A 21166-nucleotide genomic window follows, 5' to 3' on the forward strand; every position below is an offset into this window, starting at 1 on the left:
CGTCGCGTCTATCGGTTCTAAAATGTGCATACAGTCTTTTCTGTTTAACATCAGCAGTAACATCTTTAGAGATAAACTTCACACACGCCGAAGCTCGGCCTCCAACATCCCCGACCCCCAGTACTGCATCTGGCCCACAGCGGAGGCACCAAACGCGGCGTGAGATTAAGCAGAAGGGGGGTAAGCGTGAGGGTATCCGGCTAGGCTAGCCAGCTTTCCCCACAATAAACTGGATTACATTCGATTACTGCTGTTGTGTCTTTGTTTGCGCTGTGTAACGTTACTCAATGCGCGTCAATGACGCTATTCATATGATTGGAACATATATAGAAATAATGCTATACTCAACACTTACTAACTCGTTCATCTCGCTGTAATGGTACATTCCAAGTGTTACAAAGTTGGTAGAATAATGATGAAGAGGACTCGGTGTGACTGGGACTCGTGTTTATTCAGAACTCTCAGATACAAACACAATAAACTCGCGCTGACTGACAGCGCTCTCATAACTCAGTAGTTACTATAAATAACTTTGTTAGCAATCACTTCGTCTCCGTGATGTCCGGTTCGCGAACGAATCATTCTTTTGAATCGGTTCTTTTTAGTGAACCGAACCAGTTCACCAAATCGGACTGAATCGTTCTAAACGGTTCGCGTCGAGTCAGCGCTGATCCATAATTTACTAAAGTTACTAACTTTCTGACATGAGTGACAGCCCCTCCGACTAGAAATAAACTGATAAACTGAAGTATATGCTAGTAACTACAACAGTTCACCCTGAACTGAGACATGCTGAGAGAACTGATGAGAAGTGAACACAGGTCCATCCGTCTCTCTGGCAGACTCGTGCCTGCTCGTGCCTCGTTAAACCACGCCCCCTCCGCTCATTTAAAATGCAAAGATGTCAGCCAATCACAACAGTGGGCGGTTTTACTGAAGTCTCACAGCAGACACGCCTCTTGAAGCAGGGCATTCAGCCACAGGGCAAACAGCATTATAGAAAAAATGCCTTTTATTTCTAAATTATGACATTTTATGATGTAAAAATCATACTAATAATATAAGTACACCTCAGAAAACACTATAAAATAATAGAAAAATGCCATGCCATGGGACCTTTAAGTCATCTTGAGGCCACCTTGGAAGTTTGCTGAGGCCCCCTGGTTGCGAACCACTGCCCTTGAGTATGTCTCCATGCTGAGTGCATGTGATTAGGTGGGATAAAAGGTTGCTGCAAAGACACAGGGCATAGATAGTATCACACACACACCCTCATTTATCAATGCCCGACCCTGTCAGGAAAACTAATGACAGGACAGGGGAGAGGAGTCACATGGGAAAGCCCCATAAGTCATCTCCTTCATGGAGATGTGTGTTTCTAGGGGAGTGGACATGTTTCCCCAGGCAGAAGAAAACACCTCACACCCTGGGGAGGATACAGGGAGACTGAAACTTAACATTTATGACTAATTAACACACTTTATCTGCCTGCCACCACCAAAGCTACAAAAAAAAACTGAAACAAAGTTACAGTACTACCGGCTGGGACTCCAAGGTTTGTGTGTGTTTCGAAGCAGAAGTGGATTTATTCTGAAATATACTGCCGCTTCAGTGTGTACATTCATGAAGCCACAAGTGAGCAGATATCTCCCCTGTTTAACCATCATCAGGTAATGGTTCCTAACAGAGCACACAGCTCCTATGGCAGCCTGCCACTTACAGTCGCTAATAGTTTTGCTCATCCTCACAGCTTAACACACTCAATATATAAGATAACAAATAAATATTCAGATAGACAAGGCTTGACATTAACACCTACCAGCCTGCCAAATGCAGGTGGATTTCAGCAGCGGCGTGTAATGCAGTCACTCCTACTAGCCTCTTTGGCGGGTTGAATTTTATATATAATATATACATTTTTCTATTGTAGTCTTTTAAAAAGGCATATGAAATAATAAACTAAGTGCAATGTTGTGTTGTCAAAACTATTGATTTCGATACTGAAATATCTGAAGCGCTTCCAATACTCATTTTCTGCAGAATAGATACACGATACCAGCTGCGCTTTTTCATTCTCTCATCTCTCCGAGTTGACACACAAACCTGCCTCCCCTCACTCGTTTAATTTTCTCTAGATGAATATTGTCGGTGTTACAGGGCTTGAATTTTGCCGTGGGATTGTGCATATTGCAGATTTTGTGCTCACACACAAGTGCGTGCATATAAAGCCACCACTCAGTACTAAATCGAGTTCCCTTTCAAAGGAACTCGCACTGCATCACCGCTTTGGGAACGCCTCTGCGTGATTGCGCTGTGAAGCACGTATGTCATCAGTCCAACAGAGAGACAGAACGTCATAGGCGGGTGACATCATAGACCCGGAAACTATAAAGCACTCCGGCAAACACACGCCGTTAGCTTCTGTTGCCTTCAACAAGCGCTCTGTGTCATTGTTCCTGTCATTTCTGTGTTGTGTCTGAGTTCAGACTTTCTTGTTTTTCCCACAAAGTTTGCACTCACACTGACAAAAAAAGAGAGATTATGGCGAGCGAACAGCACTTCAGACAATGTGTTCCTCCCTGCTCATGCTACATCATGAGTGGGGATACACATTTGATGTGTGTTGTTTGTCTGGGTGAGCAGCACGCGCAGTCGGCACTCGAGGGTGTTTCGGCTGCGAGCATTGTGAGGCGCTGCCTCTTCGCGTGCTGCGATCCCGCCGGGCGCTCTTCGAGGAGGGCGTCCCGGTTCGCGTTCCCCACGGCACGGGTCCCGCTGCTGCTGAGGCTCAGTGGCGACTTATGTCGTGGGGTTCACAAAAGGATCTGTTGGAGGGGCTTGAGATGGGCCCTGCCCTATCTCAGCCTTCACCCGGCAGATCCAGCGCCACCTCTTTGGGTTCGGCAGCCCGCGCTGCAGATTCTCCCGCCCGGGGAGCTGCTGCGGTGCTACAGTTATCTTCCTCCGAGGAGATTGATATCTGTAGCATCGATGCAGGGGGTGAGGACTCGCCACTTCATTCCCCTGCAGGTGAGGAGCTAATGGATGTGCTGAGCAGAGCTGTGGCCAGATTACACATCGACTGACCACAGGAACAACATGAGCTTTGGGTTGAGCAGACGCTTGCGAGCCATCTCTCACCCGAGTCTGCATCTGCCATAAAGGCTCCGACTTTGCCCACAAAACCCCTAAAAGTGACATCATCTTTTGTGGGCAAAGCGTACTCGGCAGCAGGTCAGGCCGCTGCATGTCTGCACACTATGTCCATCGTGCAGACATACCAGGCTGATCTGCTTAGAGACCTGGGTGAGACCCACGAGATCGGAGTCGATACCATCAATGAGCTCCGATCTACAGCTGATCTCGCTCTCCGGGCCACCAAGGAGACGGCCAGATGCATCGGCCGTTCTATGGCAGCCCTGGTGGCCATGGAGAGACATTTGTGGCTCAATCTTACGGAGATAAAGGAATGGGATAAAAGCTTCTTGCTTGATGCGCCGCTGTCTCCGGGAGGCCTGTTCGGTGACGCTGTCACCACTGTTACCGACAGGTTCCTGGAGGCAAAGAAACAGGCGGCGGCGCTCAAGCAGTTCCTTCCCCGTAAGCCCCAGGTCTCGTCTGGGTTCAAGCTCCTCCCATAGGGCGCAGCAAAAAGTGAGTGTTGCCACTCGTACACCCCCTCAGAAAGGGTCGTCGGGTGCGTGGCGCTTGCAGGCGCAGCCTTCTAAGCCCAGGGCTGATCTGAGGACAGTCATTGTGGCGAGGAAGGCTGCGTCTAAAAAGTCCTGACGCCTCTGGGCCCAGGACAGTGAGGGTGATCCCCTCCGGGGGCACACGGTGCTCACCGCTGTACACGGTACCCGTACGTCCGCGGGGCCCTCACGGGGTCAATCCGCCAACCCCGCCTGAGTGCCGGGGCGTGTCGGGGCCCCGCGGGTCATCCGAGGATGGCCCGCACCCTCTTCGGAGGGAAACTATGCCGTTGAGTCAGTTGTTCCCTGCCGGTTCGCCGCTTCAGGGCGCTGCACTCCCGGTGCAGAGTACATCAGAGGCCAGCCTCGAGAGGCTGGTACCCTTAGTAGATTTGGTGTCAGAGTGGGAGAATCTGCCTCACATATCTCGTAGGGTCCTGCAATGTATAAATTTGGGGTACGCCATTCAGTTCAGATGCCGTCCCCCCAGCTTCAACGGGGTCCTCTCCACTGTGGTGGACCCCGAGGAGGCTCTGGTGATGACTCAGGAAGTACAGACTATGCTGCAAAAGGGGGCTATAGAGATGGTGTCCCCTGGAGATTCCGATCAGGAGGGACCTTCTCTCTCAGGCGGGCGGAGTCTTCGTACACTCCCGCCCGGAGCTGTGGAAACTGTGGGCTTGGCCTCTGAGGGGGGCCCAGCTCATAAGTTCCGGTCTCTTAACCGAGGTTGTTGAGACCATTCTACACTCCAGAGCTCCCTCTACGAGGAAACTTTACTATCTAAAGTGGAGACTTTTCACCTTATGGTGTCGAGATCGCCTGCGGGATCCAGTCAACTGCCCTGGGAGCGTGGTGCTAGAGTTCCTGCAGGAGAGATTCTCTGCTGGGTTAGCCCCCTCCACACTAAAGGTGTACGTGGCGGCCATAGCAGCTTGTCACACTCCTTTGAGTGGAGTTTAGTTAGGGCGACACCCGCTAGTAACCCGTTTCCTCCGTGGAACCTTGAGACTGAGACCTGTGACACGCACCAGGGTGCCGGCCTGGGACTTATCCATTGTTCTTCAAGGCCTTTCCGAGGCTCCCTTCGAGCCGCTCGAGGAAGTTTCTGAGAGGTTTCTCACTCTGAAAACTATATTTCTTCTTGCTATTTCTTCCCTTAAAAGAATAGGGGACTTGTAAGCCCTCTCTGTTGCACCCTCGTGCTTGGAGTTTGACCCGGGTATGGCTAAGGCCTTTCTCTCTCCGAGGCCCGGGTATATTCCTAAGGTCCTCACTAATCCTGTGAGACCTATTGTGCTCCAGGCCTTCTGTCCTCCTCCTTTTACGATGTCAGACCAGGAACAATTAAATCTGCTTTGTCCTGTTCGCGCACTAGATGCCTATGTCCACAGAGCTGCCCTGTGGAGGAAAACTGATCAGTTGTTTGTTTGTGTCGGAACCTCCTCGAGAGGGGGTCCAGTCTCAAAGCAGAGAATGAGCAAGTGGGTGGTCGAGGATATCTCACTTGCTTATGTGGCGGCCGGACAGCCCTCCCCTTTAGCTGTTCGGTCCCACTCCACTAGGAGTATGGCTGCCTCTCAAGCTCTTTTAGCAGGGGCCTCCCTGCAAGACGTTGTGATGCGGCGGGGTGGTCCTCGCCTCATACTTTCTTCAGATTCTACGAACTGGATGTGAACACTACTCCGGGGTCTCGGGTGCTCGCCTCTTAGCTCATGCCACAGGCGGGCATCCAGACTCGCATGGGGACGGGGGTATTCTCGTTCCCAAAGCGGTGACGCAGTGCGAGTTCCCTTGAAAGGGAACGTCTCGGTTACGACTGTAACCTTAGTTCCCTGAATAGGGAACGAGACGCTGCGCCACCCTGCCATACTCCTTGCATGCCCACAAGCGCCTTGTTTCAGGCCTTCTTCAGAAGCTAACGGCGTGTGACGTCACCCGCCTATGACGTTCCGTTTCTCTATTGGACTGATGACATACGTGCTTCACGACACAATCACGCAGAGGCTTTCCCAAAGCGGTGACGCAGCGTCTCGTTCCCTATTCAGGGAACTAAGGTTACAGTCGTAACCGAGACGTTCTTTTTAGCTGCTTATTGGGCTTAAAGTCAAATCCACAAAAAATAATGTAAAAATGCTGGTCTTGGCGACTATCCATGTAAACACAGTCAGTTATGTTTTAAGTGAACATAAACTGTTAGGAAAGAAAACCCATGTGTTACAGAATAATGGATCCGTGCTTCAGGTCTTAAAGTGACAGCTGCCTAATATACCCGCTGCCAAATTATGAGACAATATTTTTCCCCATGGTATCAATGTTACAATTGTGGCCAGTAAAATTGCTGCACTAGCCACACTTTCTGGTGAGCAAAAAAGTTAATGTCAAGCCCTGCTGACAGAACAAGCAGGTTTTAATCCTACAATGCAGATCTAATGGGCAACCTCTGCAGGCTTAATATACATAACGTGGACAAATCACTTTAAATTGTAATGTAGACGCATTTTTCTGTGAAACTGCTTTGAAACGATATGTATTGTGAAAAGCGCTATACAAATAAATGTGAATTGAATTGAATACATTATCAAGAGAAAAGCGATACATGTAGGCAAAAACCTAAAAAATGTTTGTGCTTGCGGAGCAATTTTTATTAATATAATAAATTCTTTAATTCTATACATTATTGTATAATAATCTTTATTGTTAGTTTTATTTTTGTATTGATGATTCAAAACCAAGAATCATATATATATATATATATATATATATATATACATTTTGAATTATCAACACAAAAAAACTAACAATAAAAAATGTAAACAAAATGTACAATAATTTTTTTTTTATCAAATATATTGATAAATATATTATTAAATATAATTCACAATATCAATGGAAAAGTGAATTAAAACTCTAAATATCATTATTGCATTTTATTTAAAATGCATAAATTAGTTATTCAAAATACATTTGTATATGTAATTTATTTTATTATTCAATTGACTGACATATGAAATACATTTTGGTTGCCAAGCAAACTACTAACAAAATAAATTACATTATATTATAATTACATACATTATTTTTAATAACTACTGAATAATAAATAATTCATGCTGTTATATTATTAAATAATCTAACATATTATTATTTTTATTTAAATGGCCTCCATATTCAAGGATGCTCTCCTTATCTTCCAAATGAACCAATGCTGAGTGTGTGTCTTCAACTGTGTCTTCTCACAGTTGCACTTCCATACTGAAAATCAATGGACATTGAGATGGAATCTGTTCCTTCATTTAACTCTGATTCAAGAAATCTCTCGCTTTTTCCCAAATATTTTGGTATCTCTATTTTTTTTCCATCTGCACGGGAGCAACGTCGCAGCTTAGAGGGAACATTACATTCATGATATACACATGTTTACACACTCCACTAACTTACTTTCTGCCACAGAGACTCTCTGGAAGCCAAGCTAGTGCAGGCCGCCACAAACCAGCAGTTTCCCAGCTGGCCTTGGTGCAGATCATGGGCGCTGATCCCATCCACAAACAAGTGAGGATCAGTGCACAGCTCCTGATGGAGAAACAGACACAAAGAGAGATAAATAAGAGTGTGAAATTGGTGAGAAGACAAAAACAACAACAAAAAGCATAGTGTGAATAGCAAACATGCACCGTGTACAAAAATATATATTATAAAAAAGACTGCAAAGACCATGGGCCAGATTTACTAAACAGGGCAAATTAGTGTGAGAGCACAAAACCAAAAAAGTGTGGAAATTTCCTGTGTGTGATCTAACACAGATACAGCCGGATGATTTCCATAATGACCAACACAATCTACCATGAGCAGCACAAATTAGCGTCTGGTTTAGGACATGCTTTTTTCGGCATTACAGAATGCCGCAAATACCAGTAAATTGACTAGCGCAAACCTTAGAAAATCAATTTGCATGATTCAATTAAATACTCTCCTCCCATAAATGTTGTTTCTGAAAGGGAAACTCACAACATATGTAATAAGGTCAGCCGCAAAAATAACCCTGTCCATGCCTTTTTAGTGCTAGTTTGAGACTTGTTACAGTACTTGCATATTGTTGCCCTTGACTGTCCTAGTTGCTTCTATTGCACTCATTTGTAAGTCGCTTTGGATAAAAGCATCTGCTAAATGACTAAATGTAAATGTAGTAAATCCTGACAGTATTTTTTAACACCAAAAGAGGGTTTGCGTTGGTGCAAGCTGTTAGTAAATCTGGCCCCATGTCTAAAAACATTGTCCAAAAATATAGTACATTTAGCTTCATTTTGGTTAATGAAGAGAGGGGAAACACAGTACAAGAAGACAGAAGCAGGGCACAGGCTCTTTAATTAATTTAATAATAGTTATGAATGTAGATGAAGTAATGCAGCACTGAAAGCTGTTATAAATCAAACGACTCTCCTTTGCTCTGACAGCATCTAGCACACCTCTGCACCGGCCTCGTCACAACCACCAGGACACATAGCCCTGAAACAACAGGGAGGGGGTGAGATTTGAAGTGACCTAAAAGTAAAGGTCTGGGTCCCTTTAAACAGCTGACACACACTGAGCACAGTGACAGCACTCACAGGCTATAGCTCATTTTGAATATCTCTCAGAGGAGCCGCCATAAATGAGCTCTGGTAAAAGAGTAAATGCTTTAAAATAAGCACCTAACAAACCGGTTTTGCCTTTTAAAAGCTTAGGGGTGATTCTTCTGATGACAGACAGACAGATAGATAGATAGATAGATAGATAACAAATATATAACAAATGTGGAAGCTGTTGGGAACAACAGCAACTCTGTTTGGGGATGTCCCTTCCTGTTCCAACATGACTGTGCACCAGTGCACAAAGCAAGGTCCATAAAGACATGGATGAGTGAATTTGGTGTGGAGGAACTTGACTGGACTGCAAAGAGTCCTGAGCTTACCCCGATAGAACACCTTTGGGATCAATTAGAGGGGAGACTGCGAGCCAGGCCTTCTCGTCCAACATCAGTGCCTGACCTCACAAATACACCTCTAGAAGAATGGTCAAAAATTCCCATAAACACACTCCTAACTTTGGAAAGCCTTCCCAGAAGAGTTGAAGCTGTTATAGTGGAGTATTAAACCAACGATTCAATGGTCCATTCATAAAGAGAGACATTTTCAGCCATTTGAACTAATAGAATGAATGAATTAATTAATGTTTTTCTCATTTACCACAATAATGACTTTAAATGATCTTTTGGGGGTAATTTCCCGGACAAATTGGATGTGCGATTAATTTGCGATTAATTAGATGAATTAAATCAGCACATCATGTAATTAATTAGATTAAGCACTTTAATCGCTTGACAGCCTTAATTAAAATATATATCACTGGAAGTATGATAACAGGTTCAGTTTGTAAAGGTGCTGTCACATTAGCGAAACGTCTGTGAAAATTAAGTAGGTCCATTGTCAATAGTGTAGTGATGCAGAAATTCCAGATTGCTTGGATTCCTATTGACATGAATGAATTTGTCCCATACAAAGGTAAATGTGACATATTAATTCCTGAGTCATGACTCATCATGAGTCTTTTTGAAATGACCGTCTCAAAATAGTAATTTGTTCAGGAATCAGACTACACTGGTTGCACTATATGTTTCTGATTCACTAAAAAGAACCAGTTCATAAGAGTCTTTTATTCTTAAATCAGACTATACCAAAGTCTGATTCTGAATCGTTTGTTCATGAATCAGACTACTGTTTTCTTGCCATTATTTTACAGTACACATTTTTGTATCTAAGGCTAATTCAGGTTTTTTCTTTTAATTTTGGATTTTAAGAATCAATATTAAGTTCAAATAAGAAAACAATAAATATCTACTAATCGTCTCACACTTATTATACTAAAAAAGTGTTTTTTTCCAGTGGTCATGTCTTATCTCGCCTAAGGTACCAATTGAGCCAGGATCCCCTGAAAATCCATATGAGCATGACACCCCTGCTGGTTCGGTTGGTCTCTGGAGGTATAAAATACATGTTCTCACTCTCACGACACTTATTTGTCTTTCACATTGTGCTATCCGAAATCATTTCCACAGCTCAGCAGGCAAGGACTCTCCTCACTACCCGGCCGGCACACATCCAGCCCAGCACTCGCAACATTTCATTCTTTCAGCGCTGGGCCTCTCTCACCCCCTCAACAACTTACGAAAAACCATCAGAGATGAGACATTTCATCATGCCCCCATGGTGTGCGAGAACGAAGTCCAATGATGTCAAATTGATGAGGCAAAACACACACACACAGCACACGGTAGACACACTTCTCTATTCCAGAGCCAAGAAACTGAGACGTGCGACACTGAAACTCTGTTTTTGTTTGTGGCCTGCATATAAAGCATGATACACACAGTGCATGACTGATTTTCCATCAGACCCTCTGATATTACCACTCTGTCATTCATTCCAGAATGTTATTCAGTCAAAGTTTGATTCAAACATACAGGAATACAAATTCGGTTTGGTGCGGCAAGTTGGTTCAAGCCGCTGTCGTCTCTCTAAGAGCAATGCTACAGTGGGTAATTTTGGATTTCATTTATCTGATTAAATATCAATCCTCTATAACTTGATTAATTGCTGCCTTCTCATTTCTGACAGTTCTTTAGAATTCTGATATTTAATCAACAAGTGAGAAGCAATGAATCTAACAAATCTATTCAAAACCTTCAAAAGTGCTCTGACTTCAGATTAATCAATAAAACACTTGTCTAATAAATGTCAGTTGTGTGTGCAGTTGAGTGAAAGAAAAAAAACCCCCAGACATTTATAAGAAAAAAAAAGGTATTTTATAAGAACAAAGGTATTTTAGAGCTCATAAATCAAATGAGCTACCTTGCTGTCTACTCTCTACAAAGACAGCTATCTACTAAGGTGGTATCCAAACTGAAACAAACCGTGCAAAACAAGATATTACAAATTTAGCCTGTTTACAAGATAGGCAGTACAAATACAGCTGTTCACTCTGGCATTCACATGTTGCTAAGCTAATGCCATCATAGGCTGCATAAAGGCTAATGAAATCATGTTAACAGCGCCACGTTGTTTAAATAATGCACTCGTGCCCATCTGTTCGCCCCTTGGGCGTGCTGGTCTGAAAACCATGTGTGTTCAGGCGCATTGTTGGCGCGTTGTTATTTTGAGACAACTGAAAACAACAAAACCAAAATCTGGTCTAAAGTCAATAGCACAGTATTGCATACAGTCTGCTGATTACACACATAAGGACGCGCAGCAGCACACAAACATTTTTAAATATAAAAATAAAAAGGATTCCTCTCTGGAGAAGCGTTCAGTCTTTCCTCTTTCAAATTCCGCCATGTAAATAGTGAATCCGCCATGGTGCGAGCACAACTGGCTTTTCAAGGGAATGGGAGATGAGACTCTGATTGGTTTATTGCACCTTACGCCCAAAACACACCCATGACTCTTTAAGAGAATAGATACAACCCTTTTTTTTTCTTTTAATTTACCTCTTAACAGACGATCGCGATCGTCTCTGAGCTCCGCCATCACTTCCGGAAAGTAAGGTCAAATTAGATCGTGGTCATAGATGTATAAGTAGATGCCTCATTATCGAATGCACGGATCAGTAGAATGAGGCATCTACTATCGATATATCTATGACCACGATCGAATTTGACCTCACTTTCCGGAAGTGATGGCGGAGCTCAGAGGTGATCGCGTTCGTCTGTTAAGAGGTAAATTAATAGCATAAATACTGCTCGGTTTCTTGCAGAAACTGATCGTTTGGCTAGATATGACCCTTATTCATCGTCTGGTATCGTTTAAAGCCCTTTGAAGCTGCACGGAAACTGTCATTTGGACCTTGAACCGTTTGTTGCCCATTGAAGTCCATTATATGGAGAAAAACCCTGGACTGTTTTCATCCAAAACCTTAATTTCTTTTCGACTGCAGAAAGAAAGACATGGACATCTTGGATGACATGGGGGTGAGTAAATTATCAGCAAAAGTTTATTTAAAGTGAACTAATCCTTTAAACTGGTTCCTACACAGGCAATTCACTATAGGTTACCTCCAGTCAGGCTAAACTATAGAAAACCTTAATAGGCCTCTCTTGTCACAGGGGCAGAGACAACACCGTTTGTCTCCAGCGTGCAATACATCAACCTTTATTTAACGAGCGTTTAGTCTCTGAGTTTTTTGTGATTACCTTCACAGCTAAAAAGCCTGAAAATGGACATAATATCTAAAAATCCTTCACAAGTCTATTGTTTCCCCTGTTCACTCATAGAACAAAGGACCCTGAGACAAAGACACAGACAGAGAGAAAGAAAATATATTGTTTGTGTGTGAATGCTCTTTTCAGAGGAGGGTTTTCAGTGGTACATCTGTGGGTTGGTAGCTATTATGGAGTGTTATGTGTGTGTGTGTTAAGAGGATGGGTGAACTGACTGATTCGAGTGCAAGGTCATTTGTGTTATAGCTCAGCACTCCAGCCACCTCTGCGAACACACACACACACACACACACTTTTTAATCACAGACCAAAATGGCATCCAAGGGGCAACCCTCTCCTGCGGCTAGGAGTTTCATGTGTGTGTCTGCTTCTTTCGCATTATCTCATATATTGAGAGTTCACACACTAATATGAGTCACACTGATTCTGCCTTGACCAGCTTTGAAATATAAGACAGATCGAACTGCCAGACCTATCACAGAATCAATGAACACAAACTCAGACACCAGTGAGCCCAGAGTATGGATAAATTACCGTCTATCACCCAGTCCACTGGCTTCAACTCATAAAACACAGTCTTTCTTCTCTTTGGAGAGTGGAGGTGACAAGAAATGGCAGGAGGGGAGGCAGAGAAGGATGTGGGTGGGAGTGAGGAATGGTAAGTGGTTAAAAAAGCGTGATCAAGGACCCAAGGGGGGAAAGACAGTGAAATATGAAGCAGCTGCGGTGAACTGCATTAAAGCTCCTAATGCCATTTACTCATTCAGAGTGATTTGTGGCAATGTCTTCATTCACGTCAAACATGGATGGAGTAAGGAGCATTTCATTTTTACAGTTCAGGGACAACAAACAACATGTCAACGTACGAAATCATTAGGCTCCTCCTTGATGTGGAGTGATTTAAAGTCAACATGGAATCAAATTTGCCTTATTGTGTATGGTTCATCCACACATTTTATTCCAAAGAAAAATAATGTGTTTTTTTTTTTAATCAAAATGTAACTTGCTTTCTCTGTGAATCATGATAGCTATTAGTTAGCCAAGTAGCTAAGCAGTCTTTCTACCTTTCAGAAGTGTGGGGTCAGTAAGATTTAAAAAAAAAAACTTTTATTCAACAAGAATGTATAAATGGATTGAAAGTGACAGTAAAGACCTTTTCTATTTCACATAAATGCTGTTCTTTTGAACGTTCTATTCATCAAAGATTCCTTAAATTATGTATCATGGTTTCCACAAAACTGTTAAGCAGCACGACTGTTTTGATAAAAGTAAGAAATGTTTCTTGAGCACCAAATCAGCCTATTAGAATGATTTCTGAAGGATCATGTGCCACTAAAGACTGGAGTAATGATGCTGAAACTTCAGTTTTGCCATCACAGGAATAAACTGTAAAAACATCTAAAAATAGAAAACAGTTATATTAAATTGTAATAATATTTCACAATATTACCAATTTTACTGTATTTTTGATCAAATAAATGCAGCTTTGATGAGCATAAAATGATTCTTCCAACCCTAAACTTTTGAATGTTAGTGTAGTTAACGCAGCAATTTAATGCAGGTTAAGATTAAAGGGATAGTTCACCCAAAAATGAAAATTCTGTCATTAATTCCTCACCCTCATGTCGTTCCAAACCTGTAAGACCTTCGTTCATCTTCGGAACACAAATTAAGATATGTTTGATGAAATCCGAGAGCACTCAGGCCCCTCCATAAACAGCTATTTAATTAACATTTTCAAGGTGGACTAAAGGACAAAAAAAATTTAAATAGTCCATGTGACTCCATGAAGTCCATGAAGCGACAAGAATGAACTATCCCTTTAAGGTTACGGTAATAATACCACCATATAAACTATTAAATACATCACATCATAGAAGTAATAAAAAGGGATAGATTGAGAGTCCATGTGTAGCAAGACAAACATAACTTGACAGAACTGTAATAAACTGTAAAAAAAAGTCCAAAATATTCCTCACAGTCCCATTAAGCATAAAAAAAGCAGGAATCCAGATGCAAAAATAATCAGAGCACCAAGCAGTCTCTAAGTTCTTATTTATCACTACAACACAATGAATCTGATATTAGCACTGTCTGCACTATTTTCCTAAATTCCCACATTCCCTGCTGCTGCACTGACCATTAAGGAGAAGATTTTAGCTTTGAAATGTTGAATTGCGGTAAAGACAGAACCAATCGTAGTGTTGACTTCAATTATAACCTATATTAAAGGGTTTGCTCACCCAAAAATGAAATTTCTGTCATTAATTCCTCACCCTCATGTCGTTTCAAACCTGTAAGACCTTCGTTCATCTTCGAAACACGAATTAAGATATTTTTGATGAAATCCGAGAGCTTTCTGACCCCTCCATAGACAGCAACACCACAAACACTTTCAAGGCCCAAAGTAAAGAGATCGTTAAATAGTCCATGAGACTCCAGTGGTTCAATCATAATTTTATGAAGTGACGAAAACACTTTTTGAGCGCAAAAAAACAAACAAACATAACGACTTTATTCAACAACCTCTTCTCCTCCATGCCACTGACCTACACGATTCACATAAGCACCACAACGCATGCATGTGGTGCTCAACCAATAGTGAGCGGGCGTTCTGCCGTAGAACGAACAACGTGAATAGCGTAAGAGAGTAAAACATCAAGGTTGAACCACTGTAGTCACATGGACTATTTTAACGATCTCTTTACTACCTTGAAAGTGTTCGTGGTCGTGGATTTCATCAAAAATATCTTAATTTGTGTTCCTTATGGGTTTGGAACGACATGAGGGTGAGTAATTAATGATATCAATTTCATTTTTGGGTGAACTAACCTTTTAAGGGCCACAGGAGCTGCTATGGGTTCAATTCAGACACCCCGGACTGGAGCACTTCAGTGTGTTTGAGCGAGCATAAGTGTGAATGAGATTCTGGGTCGGGCATCGTTCCAGGAGTGTGTGAGTGAGAGAAAGGGATAATTGACTTGGACAGGCTTGACACTTAGCATGCCCCTGGGCAAGACAGGCGTGGGAGGGGGGGTTATCACATTCCCAGCATCTCTGGGATTCGAAATGTTACAGATAGTTTTTAGGAAGCTGCAATGTATCATTAGCCCAGTAATGAAGCACAAGAAAACCATCATGATGCTTCAAGAAGCCTGTTGATGATTTCCCCACAGCCAATGAGGTTTTACAGATCTAATGTGTCCTTGTGAACTAACATTGACATGTTGTATCAAAAACAACCCCGTCTAACAATTCTCAGAAAAACAAATTCCAAAACAAAACAAAAACTGCAATTTAGTTTAGAAATTTCTGTGTCATCCGGTGATGGATGACAGACCTCCATTATGGATGAAAGCCTCAGGCTGACCTTTCCTTATGCCTTTGCTTGACTAACACAGATTATTGATTATACTAATGATGAATTACCAACCATATGTTACTATATATTGCACAATAACAAGCAGAATCCTATATTTAGCACATCTGTGTTGTGATCTACAATTTCTTAGCATCCTGCTGAGCATGTAGACTACTGTAAGAAAAAGACTAAAGGAAAGATAACATGCTTGTATTTTTGCAACTACGAACACTAAAGCACATAACCTACATTTAATGGAATACATGGGAATTTATAAGCAATGTTTAATTATTTAAGCAACATTTAGACGGTATTAGCATGTCTACGTTTTTTGTCTTGCACAATTATTCAAGGTTGGGCTCTGAATAAGATTGTTTCATGTTTTTGAAAGAAGTCCCTTTTATTTACAAAGGCTGCCTTTATTTGATCAAAAACATAGTATAAACAGTAATATTGTGAAATATAACCGTTTTCTATATATTAGTATATATTTTAAAAAGTAATTAAATAACAAGACCATGTCACATGATCCTACAGAAATCATTCTAATATGCTGATTTGGTGTTTAAGGGCCCTTTCACACCTGCCTTGTTTGGTCCGGATTTTTGGACTTTTCAGTTTGGTCCGAATCAAAATTATAGGTGTGAAACCTCCCCCGGACCACAGTTCGGACCAAACAGACAAAATTTCGTCCGACGAAAAAAGGTAGTCTCAGTCCAGATCAAACTGAACAAAGGTTCGGTTCATTTCTAGTGTGAAAGCATTTTCTGTATGGTTCTGACTTTCAGACCATTTACAGGAAGTTATTTTAAAATTTCATCTAGGCTATATTGATTATGAAAGGGTTAGGGTTAACAAAATATGTCAGAAGACAGAAGGTCAGAAATGATTTTGACCACTTCATTAAGTTTTGTTTTGTAGAAAGCCTTTCTTTAAGGTGAATTTCGTTTTGTATAAATTGTATCTTAATTTTAATCAATGTTTCATCAGCCAATTAGCCTTTCACCCGTGTGTGTCAGTGACCTTTTTTGGAGCAATACCTCCAGATCGAGGCAAAAGGGGTTACAGTATGCAGTGGAGGGATATATTCAAAATATAAAAATACGCAATGAAGGAGACACGACTACTATTGAGGCTAATGCTTACCGGTCTCAAGCGAAATCTGAGAAACCCCATGACCTGTACCTTAAATGCAACCAGCACAGCCTTGTGGATCAGTCATGCTCTTGCACTGCCGGGTAAGTTTTCTTTCATATGGTATGGTCTATTATTGTCTATTGCGAGTAGCTATTTTGTTCAAATACAAGGGTATGTTAGCTAGCTACACCTACATGTGCGTCAAAGCCATTCAAAGCTAGCTAACATTTCTCTGTTGTTTTGAACACAACTCCTCCAGACAATCTCTCGGGGTATCTTGTGTCCGATTTCCAAACGCCGTGGGCGCACCGCTTCACCATCTTGCTTGGAGTCAGTAGGTACGTTTACATGGAGCACTGTAATCGGTTTAAAATTACTGTGCTCCATATAAACACCTCAATCGGAATAAAAATGCCCAAACCGAATGAAATTGTTATCGGTTTGAGAGGGGTGGAATAAACCTTTTCATGAACCGATCAAACGAAAAATTCCACCATGTAAACGACCTGATCCGACTACTTTGAGTGTACATCTTTCTGTGATGTGATATACAGCGCGCACGCCTCCAGAACTGAAGAGCGCGCGCCGCGCTCACACCAGGCTAATGTTGACGAGAGGAAAGTTTTTCGGAGGTATTAAACTTTTTTATTTCATAACAAGTTATGAACATAATATTGGAATAATGACACAGACATAGCGTTTGTCCTAGGCTTCAATTTATTTTTCTGAGGTGATTCTTAAACTTTACAACAAATAATAAATAGCTTTTATAAAACTGTATAAGTCCTGGTGTCCGTTGAGAGTTGCCATTGCAACGGGGAACATTCAAGCTGCTGGAGAGGACGTGTCGATATTTCTCTGTTTCTCGTAAGTTATATAGCCTATATATATATATATATATATATATATATATATATATATATATATATATATATATATATATATATATATATATATATATATATATATATATATATATATATATATATATATATATATATATATATATATATAAAAAAAGTTAAACTGCTTCAAATTGGTTAAGTAACATTACCCATTGTCTTTAATTACTTTTAAAAAAAATATTTATACCTTTGTGATTATGGTATCTTTCCTTAATCATCTGAAATATTTATGCGTTTAGTATGTATATAGCCTAACATTAGTAATGATGCTGAGCAATGTTTGTCGGACCTGCTCACATAGTAACGGTTGCTATGATGTGTGATTGGACAGTGGCCGTTTCGGGAGAGGGGCCGGCGAAAGGCTAATTGCCTGGATTTAATAAATAAGAAGCAAATAGGCTATAGCAGACAATAATCGGGACATGGAGGTGCCGGAGCGATTACTTGCAGTGCTCTTGAACATGTCTCATAAATAAACCCCCCAAAAAATGACGACAGGACGCAAGTATTTCATGTAAAGTTCTTAAGTGCGCTCGCATAATTGCAATGTGAAACCAAACCAAATGTATAAAATGTATCAAAACATGTACTTTGGTTCGGACCTTGGTGCGGACTTCCAGGTGTGAAAACACCCTTAGAAACATTTATTATTATCATCAATGTTGAAAACTGTTAAGCAGCTTAATATTTTGGTGGAAATCGTGATATAGTTTTTTAAGGTTTCTTTGATGACTAGAACGTTCAAAAGAACAGCATAATGTTTTTAACATTATAAATATCTTTTCTGTCACTTTTGATTCATTTAATGCATAATTTCTAGATAAAAGTATTATTAACAAATAATAAGAACAGAAAATTATTTAGAGTTTGTATGTTTTATAATTCCTGTAGCTGAAACAGCAGACTAGCGCAAGCTGCGCAAGGAATGCTAAGCTCGCAAGTTTGATTACCAGGGAAAACGTATACAGTTGAAGCAAGCATAAATGTAAATGGATTTACTTTAAAAGGAACTGAATGTGTTCATTTTCAAGGGTCTGATTTAAAGGTCTAACAAAGCAAAATCAATATCTTTTTTTAACCTGGAATCTGCTAAAGAACCTCTTGGGAACCTGGAAATCACAAGCAATTCAGGCCTCCTGTTTATCTCATTCACTTTGCTATCTGCTAAATGAATAATTGTAAATGTAAATCGTGAGTTCTAAGCACTGACCCCGGGTCTTTTCCAGTGCACACGGCCAATCCTGTTACCCAGGTAGAAGAGAGAGTTGTCTATGGCCGGAAACAGTGGGTCCTCAAACAGCGCTCCACTCTGCAGACACTGCCTCTTGAGGGTGGAGTAATGCTGCCCCTCAAAGGCCTTCACAGAAGAGAACATCTTTCAGCCTACAGAAGGAAAACACAAACAGACAGAGAGAGAGAGAAGTGCCAATGTAAGACAGATGCAGTGCAGACACAGCACAAGGCGCTCTTGCTGCTGTTAAGATCTCATCACCTTCTTTTTCAGGAACATTTGTGTAGTCATGACTTTCTAGCTTGGTGTCTGTTCATTGTCTGTCTGATGCATAATGCTCACAAAAACAGCACAAATGAACTGAAATTTCCAGTTCTATAATTATTGGGTGGCTTTATGCACTTTTTGGAAGTATGGAAGAACAGGTTTTAGTAGGTTGGAAATGTTTGACAGGTTAGCAGCATCAAATCTTTTGTTTGAGGCACAAAAGTAAACTAGATATTCACAAGCACAAATGTATACTGTTTTGTATTTTTTTGAAGTTGACCATCATGTCCTTCCCTCGTAGCGACTGGACTGATCAAACACACAAAATCTTTACGATTTAATCTCATTAAGGACCCAGACAGGCTCCGTGATGGCTAGCTGCCCCACTGTGAATTTGCACCCTGATGCGGATTCATGCTTTTCAAAGACACTTGGGCTGTGTTCTCAAACGAGGGAACAGTATAACCAACAGAAACTCAATCCCCTATAGAAATGGAATTCTAGCCACTAATTAATTGACAATCTCTTAAATGAATGAACATGCATTTCCCCAGTACATTCTGTGTATCATTACTGTTAGTATATTGTCTGCTATATTATATAATATGTTATGCATGCTTGATGATAGAACTAGCCAACTAGTTAATGTTAGCCCATCTAGCTGATGTCTCCTATCAAAATATTCCTCATGTAATGACTCAAACTTTGGTGAACATCACTTTCTTATAGAATGCAGAGTGTTCATTTTATTTATCAGAATAGAAATTAACACAAATTTCCAGCTCACTCCATTGCGAATGAGTCAGCCCTTTGTTCAAACAAAGGAACTCTCCCGTCTGAGAACGCACCTTTGTCATTGGTCAAGCCAAACCTCAAAGGCTTGACATCTCTGTGGAACTTAAAAGGCCAACACAAAGTTCCCTCAACATTTAGACAGAGTGTCGCCTTCTTCGACCATCACATACGCTCTGCAAGTTCACTGTCATTCCTTTGCTCAACACGGAAGGAATCGATTGAAACAAGATCGGACCGAACTATCAAGACTTTCTCCTGCGACTGTATCTAGGGACGCCTTTCAAGGCAAATGCAAGTAACAAATTTGCTGTGTATATAAAGTAAAAGCTGTAAACCCCTTTGTTTAAACAAAGGCGCTCGTAGTCTTAACTGGTGGTTCTCTCAGGTTTAGACTATTTAATGCTTCATTCCTCTGTTCTGATCCGGGTTTCCATCACTTCCACTCTCCATTAGACCCTATGTTTGTATGATTTTGTGTTGTGCGTTTACGTTAGTTATGTGTTCGTGTTTTAGTTAAATAAACTCTTGTGCACATTCGTCTGGTCTGCTTGTATACAAAATGTCACTTTAACGAATCGATCATAGCTATGAGCTAATTCAGTTAAGTTAATTTGGTTAACTGATCCAAATATTCATAATTAATTGTAACGAGTTATGATTAATTATTAATATTTCCCCTTTGAGCTAATTTGTTACACTCTTATGACAACTCTCTGGAGATTGATATGGTAATGAATATGGCAATGTTAAAGGGTTAGTTCACCCAAAAATCTAAATTAGATCATGATTTACTCGCCCTCAAGCCATCCTAGGTGTATATGACATTCTTCTTTCAGGCAAGTTATATTAAAAATGTCCTGGCTCTTCCAAGCTTTATAATGGCAGTGAATTGTTTTTGAAGTCCATAAAAGTTCATCTATCCATCATATAACTGCTCCACGCGGCTCCGGGGAGTTAATAAAGGCCTTCTGAAGCGAAGTGGTATGTTTGTGTAAGAAAAATATCAATTTTTAAAACTTTATAGATTAAAATAACTAGCTTCCGGAGGTCAGCGGTACGAAAGTCGACTTGCGCTAAAAGAGTAACCCCTGATGCGATGTACAGGAGCATCGCAAGCTTTTGTAACTTTTATTTTAAAGTGAACTACTCCTTTAACCCCCATAACAGATCTATACAGGTGGAGCTGGGGAAGGTGGAGGGTTCTGAAAGACAGAACTGAAGAATGCTAACAGCAACACTACCGGTATTTGTTTGAATGTTGAGCCGCAGCTCATTGGCCGCTGATGCAACAGCAACCAATAAGCCAATCAAGTTAAAGACCAGTCAGCCTGCGCCATCTAGAGTTTCATGCCAGAACTAGGTAATTATTTGAATTCATTTTTCCATGTTGGTCTAATCATCTCATCTTATCTAAAGTATCTTATTTCATCTACACTACTTCTCAAAAGTTTGGGGTCAGTACACATTTTTTTTGCAGGAAATTATTACATTTATTCAGCAAGGAAGCATTAAATTGAACAAAAG

The 21166-nt window shown here is 41.1% G+C and overlaps 1 protein-coding gene across 1 annotated transcript in view; it reads right to left on the reverse strand.

The window, feature by feature from the left end:
* Positions 1–18724, reverse strand: part of capn5b (calpain 5b) — a gene marked incomplete at both ends in the record, with an annotated part of 32148 nt that extends 13424 nt beyond the window's left edge. The window contains 2 exons of the mRNA XM_079836024.1: positions 7134–7265; positions 18560–18724. Coding sequence (XP_079692150.1) covers positions 7134–7265; positions 18560–18724 — 297 coding nt within the window. The remainder of the gene's footprint in view (positions 1–7133; positions 7266–18559) is intronic.
* Between the last annotated feature and the right edge of the window lie 2442 nt (positions 18725–21166).

This window comes from Gobio gobio (genome assembly GCF_949357685.1).
Source record: "Gobio gobio genome assembly, chromosome: 14".
NCBI lineage: Eukaryota > Metazoa > Chordata > Actinopteri > Cypriniformes > Gobionidae > Gobio > Gobio gobio.